The sequence below is a fragment of the Nematolebias whitei genome, chromosome 17, assembly GCF_014905685.2.
Source record: "Nematolebias whitei isolate Nwh7 chromosome 17, NemWhi1, whole genome shotgun sequence".
Taxonomy (NCBI): Eukaryota; Metazoa; Chordata; class Actinopteri; order Cyprinodontiformes; family Rivulidae; genus Nematolebias; species Nematolebias whitei.
Window position 1 is genome coordinate 23,973,687 of NC_056514.1, and position 11,835 is coordinate 23,985,521.

At 40.9% G+C, this 11,835-nt stretch overlaps 1 protein-coding gene across 1 annotated transcript in view; it reads left to right on the forward strand.

Annotated features, from left to right (window-relative positions):
* The first annotated feature begins 1,152 nt into the window (after positions 1-1,152).
* LOC119423468 (alpha-1,6-mannosylglycoprotein 6-beta-N-acetylglucosaminyltransferase B-like) overlaps positions 1,153-11,835 on the forward strand; it is a 23,280-nt gene continuing 12,597 nt past the window's right edge. Inside the window, exons 1-4 of the mRNA XM_037690866.1 lie at positions 1,153-1,178; positions 5,592-5,707; positions 9,179-9,308; positions 9,421-9,520. Coding sequence (XP_037546794.1) covers positions 1,153-1,178; positions 5,592-5,707; positions 9,179-9,308; positions 9,421-9,520 — 372 coding nt within the window. The remainder of the gene's footprint in view (positions 1,179-5,591; positions 5,708-9,178; positions 9,309-9,420; positions 9,521-11,835) is intronic.

Sequence of the window (11,835 nt, forward strand, 5' to 3'; positions counted from 1 at the left end):
CTCCCTTCTTCAGGGGTCACAGCGAACTAACTCGCACGAAGACTTGGCGATTGTTTTTACTCCAGATGTCCTTCCTGACGTCACCACAGACCACCAAGCTACCACAGCCCTCTGTGTGGAGCAGAGCGCTGCCATCTAGGGTGCCTGGGGGAGCAGATGGTGGGGGGTAAGAACCTTGCTCAGGGGCCCAGAGTGTGGCAAATGCGGATGGAAGGAGATGCGGGTGCTTCACCTTTCCCCACCCACATTTTGCTGTTTTCAGTCCGGGGAGTTGAACCAGCAACCTTCCAATCACAGGTTCACCTTCTCTAGCCTCTGCACCACCACTCCCCCAATAATCTTAATTATATTCCAATCCAGAATTAAATCATTTACTTTATTTATTTTTCTTCTTGTGTTCCCTTTATTGTCATTAAGTCCTGGTTTATTATCCCCTGAAGTGAAAAACTTTTCCACCATTGAAACTATTTAAATGAGTGCCCTGCCTCAGACCTAAGGCCTAAATTTCTCCGCTGACACTGAAAGAAGCTGTCACACAGTAGCGTGGGCTCCATTGTATCTGTGAAAACCTAAGTAGCTCTCAGCGTATTGTTTTCTCTAAAGGGGAGTCAGGTTACCGTGACAACCAGAGGATGCTTTCTCATAGGCCAAGAGACAAATAGAAAAGGCAGGGCCAAGAGACGGAGGGAAATAGAGTAAAAGAAGATAAAAAAAAGAAGGCAGCAGACTTCCCAGACACAACTTTGTTAAAGATCTTTTTTTTTTCTTCTAAAACATTTGTACAAGCAGGATTACCAGTGGGTTGAGCCAAAACATAAAGAGGTGAGGAAATGTGTGCATGTGTGTTTTCCTGACTGCTGGCTGCTTTGTTTTGCTCAGCGAGCCGTTGAGATGTTTCTGTTAGTGTGTCCCATTAACAAAGAGCAGGCTGGTGACAGCACTTTGGTTACATTCACATTCTGATGGACGTGTTCAAACACAGACAAAAAAAAAAAAAAGTCCTAAAACATCCGATGATTGAACAGGAGAGAAAAAAGTAATGTAAAGTGGATACACTTTTAATAATTGTGATTACTATTGGAGCCCTTGAATTTACTGATCTTTTAATGTTATTGTATTGACAGTGAGAACTTGAGCTCTGTAAGAAGAACGATGCGCGTTGCTCTGCGGCATCGCAGGTAAGCCTTGCACTCTTGAAGGCTAATCAGGGGCCAGAAAAGTGACCAGTTTCATGTTTTTCTTGATTTAAACTGTCTTAACATCTTCACAGCTGCCTGTTTGACCTGATGATACCCTCACATGTAACTAAAGTTCAACTATAGGCCAATATCACCGTTAGTTATTAGTTTATCTATGACTCTAAATTACCCTAAATTTTCTGTTGTTGAATTCAGACAAGATGAAGGTTTTTGGATCTGAGCATTTTAGGAATGAATTTTTCAGTCTTTCTCCCTCCTTAGATGGCATTAATCTGTCCTCCAGCTCTAATGTTAAAAATCTTGGTGTTATTTTGATCAGGACATGTCTTTTATTCTCCACATTAAAAAATGTTACTAGAACCACCTTTTTCCACCCACATAATATTTCTAATATTAGAAACATCTTATCTAAAATGATGCAGAAAAACTGGTTCATGCATTTGTCACGTCTAGACTGGACTATTGCAATGGTTTATTAACTGGGTGTCCAAATATTTCTTTAAAACGTCTTCAGTTGATCCAAAATGCTGCTGCCTGAGTCTTGTAGTGAACTAAGCCTCAGGTCAAAACCTGACCCTGAGGACCTTCATGGGACAGAAACTGTTATTTCATTGATTTGAGTCCAGAAATACAAATTAAGCTCATCCAGAGACTTTCTAAGTGTGTCCTGCACTAATCAATTGAAAGAACACTCTCTTTTTTATTGTCATTACTATTTTTACAAATGTCTTGATAATCCAAAAGTGTGTTTAGTTCAAATCATTTTAAATGCTGAAGTGAACTACCCATTTTAAATCAACTGTGAAACAGTATTAATGATTTTTAATCCTCATTCAAAGTAGAAATCAAGTTAATGTCTGTTACAGAGTAATTATGTATTTTAATTAGTAATTAAAAAAAAAACAAAAAAAAAACTGTAGTATGAGTTTTTATAACTGCTTATTGTTGTTGCTGTTGTCCATTGTTGTCATCTTTCTTTGTTGAAATCAGGTCTCTCTTGTAAATGAGTCCTCGAGGCTCAATGGGATTTACCTGTATAAATAAAGGTTGATTGATTATGCATTTTTTTGATCTTCTGTCTGAAATGAGAAGGAGTGATGTCGGTCAAAAGTCGGAGACAGTCGCAAACAAGTTTATTGGAATGAACTGTCATGTTTTTAAACCTATCAGACAGAAATAAGAAACTGGTGGCACCTGTTTCCTCTCATTTCGCCAAAACATTTCTCTGTCTGCTCCAAAACATCTCTGTCTGTTCCAAAAACATCTCACTGTTTTTCTGACTTGTAGTAACCTCTTACGTCACTAAAACCACACCCCTGTTGGTTCTTTCAACCAATCAGGATTTCCCAAAAAGGGACCGGAAGCGAACTCTTTAAAAAGTTGACACTTCCTAGTTCCAGTCAGTTCAAAGTTGCTGGAGAGAACAAGAAGTTCTGGGATGAACTGAAGTTCTGGAGTGAACTGGTACTGATAGAGTTCGGCTGGAGTTCCTGTAGGAGCCGTGATGCCTCGCTGTGGCTCCACCCGGTGAATGCCCGATAACTGCTGAGGAAGTTTGTTCTGTGGAACGAATTATCTCACGACTTCTAAAGAGTCGCAGCCGCCCTGAGGAGACGCTGAAAGGTAGCGTGCCAGTAGACCTCTTGACCGCCGCGGATTCATCCTCTGCAAGGTAAAGAGTCTTCACGAGCTTCACTACCAGCGTACTGCGGGCGAACTGCGCTTCAAAGGAGCGTGTCGTTCTGGTCTACAGACCTACGTCTTCATCCATCTTTTCTCCCCATTTAAACTCCTTCATTTCCCATCTTTAAAACTCTTCTATCTTGCCAGTAATTAATCCAGATATTTTCAGAAATGTCTGTTGTATTTTTAGTTGCAAGTGAGAAATCATGGCCGTATGATTTCTCATTGTAAAGCTCATTAATTAAGCTGTGTTATTGCGTTCAATCAGAATAATCACGTGTAAAATGTTTGATGTTAAACTTTGATTCTGTTAATAAATGACCACATTCATTTTGATGGGTCAAAGAAAATTAACGTCTCATGTCACTGGTTTTTAGACCATCTCCCACACAGTACTTCTAAGCACATATCTGTCAAGTAGCTCGAAAAAAAGAGAATCCGTTTAAATTAAGTATAATATCATGTACTTGAACTAGTCCAGATATTATAACATGTAGTGGAGCTCCTAAGCTAAATGAAGCTAACCGACCCGATCTCACTACAGTCTTAACTGGAGTTAGTAGGAGAGATCATATCTCCAGTTTTAGCTTCTCTCCACTGGCTCCCTGTCAAGTCCAGAACTGAATTAAAAATCTTATTTCTAACCTACAAAGCTCTTAACAACCTAGCTCCATCTTGTATTAGAGATTTTACTTTTCTATATTTTCCTAACAGAGCACTTCGCTCTCAGACTGCAGATTATCTCGTGGTCCCTAGAGTTTCCAAAAGCAGAATGGGAGGAAGATCTTTCAGTTCTCATGCTCCTCTCTTGTGGAACCAACTTCCAGTTTTTATGTCCGTAAGGCTGACACAGTGTCCAGTTTTAAGACTGGGCTGAAGACTTTCCTTTTTGATAAATCCTATAGTTAGGGTTGGCTTATGGTGCTATAAGCTTAGACTACTGGAGGACAAATTGACCTAATTTCCTTAAATTAATTGTTAAAATTGAATAACAAAGTTGGGACAGCACGGTGGCGCAACTGGTAGAGCTGCTGCCTCTCAGTGAGCAGGTCCTTGGTTCAAACCCCGGTCCAGGGGCCTTCTGGGTGGAGTTTGCATGTTCTCTCCGTGCATGCGTGGGTTTTCTCCGGGTACTCCGGTTTCCTCCACAGACCAAAAACATGCATGTTAGGCTGATTGGTAACTCTAAATTGTCCCTAGGTGTGAGGGGGAGAGTGAATGGTTGTTTGTCTCGTTTGTCTCTATGTGGCCCTGTGATGGACTTGCGACCTGTCCAGGGTGTACCCCACCCCTCGCACAGTGATTGCTGGACATGGGCACCAGCGACCCCCGTGACCCAAAATGGAATAAGCGGGTAAAGATAATGGATGGATGGATGTTTGAAGCCTGAAATGTGGCAAAAGGTTGAAAAGTTCAAGGGGGACGAATACTTTCGCAAGGCACAGTATTATACGTTTTCCAAGTCTTATGTTCTCATGATGAGAGCTCTGATCAATAGACCTAATGCAGAGTGATACTTCCATCTATCATCTTTACCCGCTTTTTCCTTTCTGGGTTGCAGGGGTCACTGCTGCTCATGTCCAGTTATCACTGTGTGAGAGACAGGGAACACCCTGGACAGATCGCAAGTCCATCGGAGACAAGCAACCATTCACTCTCTCACACATAGGGACAGTTTCACATGCAAGGAGAGAACATGTAAACTCCATCCAGAAAGGTCCAGGATTCGATCCAGCAACCTTCTCGCTGAGAAACAGCAGTTCTACCAACTATGCCACCGTGCCGCCTCAGATTGATACAGTCGAATAAAAAGTTTTTATGGACCTTGGGGTGTATTTTACTGAAAACTTTTTACTTTATTGAAAGTCAGATTTTGTTTTTGTTGCATCAAAAGGGGGTGTTGTTATCAAAATCTGTGAAATGCATGGATTCAGCTCATTTGAAGTGGGGTTATACGGAAAGTTTATGAATAAAATTATATTACCTGTTGTAGATAGCTGTATAGATGACTCCATTTTAGAGAAATTGCATTTAATTATGATAAGTTTGTCAGAGAGGGGCCAAGAACAAAGTGAGTTGCTGCCACCTTAAAACAATTCTTTTCTCAGCTGTTCACACTTTATAAAAATTTACATTGATACCACCTTCACATTACATTTATTTAGACAGAAATTTGATGATTTCCCTGCCAGATATATCCAAGATTGAACTAGAAGTGCCACAACTAGCTGCTGCTACTATGTCAGCTTGTAAAACACCCATTAAATTCAATGTAAATAACAAAAAAGTGCAAAACTCACACCAATGTAGAAGTTTATAAAATAACATTCACAGCATAACATTTTTGAGATTTATGTTTTACAATTCCAGAAACTAAGTTAAATCAAAATTACCTTCTGTTTCTCCAAACTAAGGCATTCATAAAGCTTTAAACACAGGTGAGATATTTACTTTTCATTGCCTTTCCACAAAACCTTACTTCTAAAGATGTAAACTTGCTTTACATGATTTGACTGCCTACAAATAGGGCACGAGTTGAAAAAAATAAAACTTTCCCAAGACCAGTACAACACTGTTTCTAAAACAGTTTTATAAACTATAAATTAAAACAAAAGATGGAACAATAACCCATAGTTAAAAGACAATAAAACAAAAGGGAGGTGTTTTGTAATTGAATGTAACGTTTTCTCCCTGTGGTGCGCCCTCTAGTGGCTGTCTGCTGCTCTGCGTGGGCCTGTCCCTGCTCACTCTGCTGCTGCAGAGCCTGTGGGTGCCACCTGAGCTGACCCGTGATGAAGCTGCAGGGAGATCACCTGAGGAACAAAGTAACATATGCATGCACACACACACACACAGACACACACACACAAACACACACAGAGTTTAGTATAAAACTGGTTCACATAAAATAAACGCAGCGGCTGGAATTGGTCGCACATTTTGCAACACGTGAAATGGAACATAAAAACAGGGTGTTTAGGGATTAAGACACGAACTCCAGTGTTAGATGAAGATTTGTACACAGTTCATGGTGGGTCTTTATCCTCATCCATCTTCATCTGTCTGACAGTTGCGGGTTTGTGGCTGAGATAAACCAAAGCTCTTTTGTCTGGCTCAACTGTTTCTCTGAAGGAGGACTTTTAAGGGGCAGTGGTCATGATTGTTTGGGTAAAATCTTTTCTTTTCTTTTATTCTGTTTTAGATGTAAGAGACAAATATTGTCAAGAGTCAGCAGTCTATTTGTGACTACAAACTAACATATTTAGATTATACCATTTAATTGTCTATTTTTGCTTGTTTCATAGAATTCCTGATGTATTAACTGTATTTTCCACAAATCCTTAATTAACACAGTGACCTGTTACAAACATTGCTTTATGAGTTAATTTTCTTAAAACTAAAAGTCTGTAAACTTGGATGGTGAGCTAAAAAGCCGTCTTCAGATGCACATGTGCGACCTTAAATCAGGGGTGTCCAAAGTGTGGCCCAAGGGCCATTTGCGGCCCTTGGAGTGATTTTGTGCGGCCCTCAACTGCAATTAAAGAATGGTATAATTTTCACCCACATGCTCAAGAGGATGATGCAGATGCAGACCTTCTTTAGATATAACGGGGATACTTAAAAAAAAATTATGGATTTAACAGCAAAACAGATTAAAATATTTTTCTCAAAATGAGCGATCTCAAGTACAATACAAATGTTTAGCTATAATTAATCCCTTGATTCTAAAACAAACCTTCAGTGATCTGACAAAAAGTAGAATTTTGGATAGTAATTCATAAAACTTGGCTAAATATAACAAGTGTTTTCAAAGAAAATAATTTCAGTTGATTTAATAATAGATGGGGAGAAACTGGACATTTTAAAAATAATATAAAGTGATATCATCGACATACAAGTTGATCAACTTTATCAGTGTAAATTGATACAAACTTTCCATGAATCTGTTTTAGCGACTGCCAGCTGGAAGGTTTTTCTGAACTTCGATGACCCTTTTTGGGTCATCCCGTCCAAACCGTTGTTTGAAGCTCCACCCCCTTTTTTTAAAAAGAAAAGGTTAATGTTTATGAGGGTCCTAATGTTCTGGAGCTACAATAATTTAAGCTAAACTTTTAGCCTTTCTCCCAAATATTGTTCAAGTTGTTGAGTGTTTAAAAATGAGTGGGGAAATAGCACTTTTTAAACTTTTTTTCATTTCTTAAATTCAAAATTTTCTGGCCTGCAAGTCCTTTCATGACATTTCCGGCCCACCTATGAAAATGTTTGGACACTCCTGCCTAAATCAAGCTAACTTGTGTTAGAGTCTGCAACTGTGCGGCTGCCAACGACTCACAATGCCATCAAGATAAATGACAACAGGATCCAAAACAATCCAATCCCCCCATTTTTTCCATTCATATTTGAGGAAAATAGTTTCTAGCAGTGTAACCCTCTGCTGCTTCGTGCACCCAGGGACCCACCACAAGTTGTGTACAAAGAGCCACCCAGCAACAACTCAGTTGGAAAATTTGGTAAACCACATGGAGGAAGCTGTTACTGGGCACATACAATAAAATCACCTCAAATTTATTACCAAATGCTCAGGTTTCAGCATGTGTACGTTAAAAATCATCGAGCAATTTAAAGTAGAATTAAAGGCCTAGCGTTCTTTGATGGAACGCACACCGTCCACTGCCTGTCATGCGCCAGTTTGATGAACTTAAGTTCAGAAATAGCTGATGAGTTGTAGGTGTTTTAGTAAAACCTTTAAAATAACTCAAACTATGTGGTGGGAGTGAGTCTCAGCTACGTTCACAACTAATTTTTGTTTAATATTTGTAAAACGGACTGAGTTATAGCTTTTTTTGTTGTTTGCTAAATTGGATTGGCTGTGGCAGTCATATTAAACTGAAAAGAAAAAAACAACAACAAATCAATCAGTATTCAATGATTATTGTCAGAAAGTTCCATTAGAACTATTAGTTCTATACTGTTATGTTCTATATTATACTATTAGTTCCATTACCTTTTTACATACATTTGCAAGTCCTGCAAATTAGGGACGGCTGTGGCTGAGTGGTTAGAGCAGTCGTCCTCCAATACAAGAGCTGGGGGTTCAACTCCACCAGTAGCCACATGCTGAAGTGTCCCTGGGCAAGACATTGAACCCCTCATTGTCTCTGATGTGTGTCCCATCAGTGCACTGATTATTCTTTGTAGAGATCCAGTAGAGTGCTGTATGAATGGGTAAATGAGGGCATAGATTGTAGTGTAAAGCACTTTGAGTGTCTTGATAAGATAGAAAGAAATTATATAAGTACAGTCCATTATACACTGAGGCAACTAATATCTGTTTTTTCCCCCATATTTATAACCCAATTTTTTGCTGAGATCTGACGATTTCATTCATTCTGACATGGAAACTATTGAACATTCCCATTTTCAGCCACCAGAGGGCCCTCGACTGATATGGAAAGCCAAGTGTCTCATTAATAGGTAAAAGTGTCTATTAATGAGACACTTGGCTTGTCATTCCAAGCCGCCTTTGTCTTGCTCCAGAACTCCTGGAGCAAACGTCAAATCAGCTGCATTTCACAGAGCCGCCCAGACGAAATGCAGCTGATTTGACCATTAAAGTGCATTTATTAAGAAAAAGTTCAACTGAGACACACCTTTACTATAATGTCGAGCAAACAAATAATTGATTTTAGGTGTTAATCTTATTGAATTTCAACGAAATGCACAGCGAATCATCCCTCTGTGTGCTCCTGCTTCCGAAAATCGACTTTTGAAATGCAGCTAATTTGACCGTCAAAGAGCATTTATTAAGGAAAAGTTAAACTGAGACACACCTTTGCTATAATTTCGAGCAAACAAATAATTGTTTTTAATTGTTAATTTTTTTTAAATTCTTGTTAAAGCCCTCCCGTGCACGCTCCGGTGGCCACCATTTGGCAGCCAATTGATTTTTGGCGCAACACCGGCCCACATTTCTGGGTGGTCAGCGGTGACGTATAATAAATGCAACCTATATGGCAAAGCGATGTATTCATATTTTTTCCACTTCATTAGACATATTTGGACTGGTGTGACTTATACGGCAGTGCGACGTGTACTGAGGCAAGTACAGTAAATTTAACTCCCATTTTCATGACTCTGACAGTCATCCCTTTGTTACGTTTTAGCCAAAAACATCACGAATCTACCACCTCAGAAACCGTCCGAGGTCCTGGCAGCAACACATACTCCTGTACTTCAAACACAATTCACAAGATAGATATACATGCTTTTGTATGATTTCTTTTTCTTCCTCATAGGTCAGGGTAGTCCTCGCCTCCATGGGATGGCACTTCGTTTGGAAGCTTTGAGTGATCAGGTACAGAGGCTGAGCAGTAAAAGAGATGACATCTATCTGGACAGAAATGATCTCAGTTTACTACTACACAGGTACTCAGCAGCTACCATCTGGATCTCTGTATTTGTATGCACTTAGAAGTTCGAGTTAGCATTCTGGTGTAGATACAATGTAGATAGGAATAAAAATGGTCTTGTTTTTCAGGCTCAGACAGGATCAGCAGAGTTTGACTCACTTGGTTGAGCGGGAGCTGCAGAGAGTGTCTCAGAGGCTCGAGCAGCTCAGCCACCATCATCACCAGCCGGTTGGTACGCTACACGATGACAACAGACTGCAGGAAGGTGAAGTCTGGACATTTAATAAGTTATGTTCAAGAGGTTTAAAGATTTACAACAAACAAAACAAAAGGCAATTCAATACCTTCCCCTGAAGATGAGATTTTTTCCCATGTGTATGTCTGTTATCAAAATATCCCATAAACCAGTGGTCACATTATTATAATGAATCTCATTGGATGTCATAATCTACAACTTTTGGAGTCGACCTAATCCAAGAGCCAAAGTGGTTCAAAACATCAACGTTGATGCTCAATAATCCAGGTATAAAATCCAACAAAGTTCAGTCATGTCTTATGGGCGGTTTCCAATTTTTTGTTGTTGTTGAGACGTTTCGTCCTTCATCCAAAGTAGAGTTGAACTCGGGTCCAAATAATTTGAACCGACCTTGCCCCAGCCCGTAGCCATCATCTCCGAATCCCTCCCAATCCAACTAATTAACAGTACTTCCAGGTCCGAACCTGGAATAAAACCCAACATTTTTAATTAAGCTTTGACTGCTTATACCACTGACCATTATTAACAGTTGGCGGATGCAAACAGCTGAGGGGGCAGAAGATCAGAGCTGAAGAGCCCTCAAAGCACATTAAATGCTTCCCCTGCATCTGCCTTCATTCTGCTCTGACATGTCGGATTTTTTGTGATCTCACCTGTTTGGGTCTCCGCTACGAGCGTCCGCTGAGTGCAGCAGCTGGATGAACGTCCATTTGGGCTGATGGATCGCTGGTAGTAGTCCATCTGAAGCTTAACTGAACTTTTGACCTCTTTCAACCAGCTGGTCAGTGCGCGGTCAAATGGCCACGTGTGGCAGGTGCAGTATGGCAAGCCATGTTTGCATATATTGGATCATCGGCCGCACGTTCCTGACGCAATAAAAAGCCAGACACTGACCCGGCCCACACATTAAGCACAATATTATGGTCCGGCCTGGTCCGAATCCGGGTCGGGCGGGGCCGGGCTCCGGGTTCGGGTTAGAAATGACAGCTCTAATCCAAAGGACTTCATCAGTCCAAGGAGCCACAAACCAACTCAGTCCCACAAGCAGCACACACACATAGTGGACCAACCAGTTTGCCGGTGATAAGATGGTTTCTGGGGCCCGCCCTCTCCCTTGTCGACTTCTCTGAGGCAGCCATAGCCAAACTAGTTGGATGAAGGATGCATCAGGCTGCATCAAATAATTTCTCTTGACCTTTTTAGCTTCAATAGGTGGCTTGTTTTCAACTTTTCTATTGCCTGAAACAGTAGTTTGATACTCTAAGGCCAAATGCAAGGTTCATAGTCTTAATAGAGGTTAACTACACAGTGAAGTTAACAAGCTGTTACATTCATTAGAGGGCATGAATTGGGGGGTGAAGGCAGTGAGTACAGGTGGGGGGTTGGGGTAAAATTCGTAAATATAGAAGCTTTACAAGTCCCATAGAGCCAGCGTCAATCAACCTGGAGGAAAAAAGTTAAGGTCTTCTCTACAACTCTCCTTCAAGGTGGCAGGTGAGAGTATACACACCAACAGTTTAAACGTGTGGGTGGTGGGATGAGTACCTCTCTGTTTGACTGAAACAAGAAATGAGGCGGTGGTGGTAGGGGATCCATAAAAGTTTGGAGCATCCATGCCATCACCTATAAATGTGTGGCGGTGCATATACAGCATAGAACAAACACAGATGCCACCCACACAAACACACACATCCACGCCACCAGCCTGTTGGCCCGTCTTCCTCTCACATTACCTCACAATCATAAAATACAGCTGAATTACCCAAGAGCCCTTTCACCAATGCACCCTTGTTTTTCCAGGGGGTGTTGGGGGGGCTTTCTATTCCTTGTTGTTCTGCTCCTACAGCACACCTCAGTTTTTAAGCCTTCACACATCTGCTTGATTTCTACAAGCTTTCTTATCTTTCCCCCCCATTTTTACTAGGTTGTTTTACATCGTCAGGGACTGTGTGTTTTGGCTAGGGTTGGTATTGTAAATGGGAGTGTGTGCGCACGTGTCTGCTCATTCCACTTGATTGACATTGGCCTCGATTGGTGGTGGGGGGGGTTTACGGGAACAGGCCTCTGAGAAACTATCGCCTCCACTTTAATGCCACTCACAGGCATGGAAACATTGCGTTCTACACTGATGGCTGCTGTTCACGGTGTATATTTCATTCAAGATGGTGTTTATCAAAAATACTGTCCAATGTTCTGCTTGGATGGTGATGATGCATTCAGAACCCTTTCCCTGTTGTAGGGCCTGTTGAGAAGTGTGAGGTACCAAAAGATCCTGCGTATCCAGTGT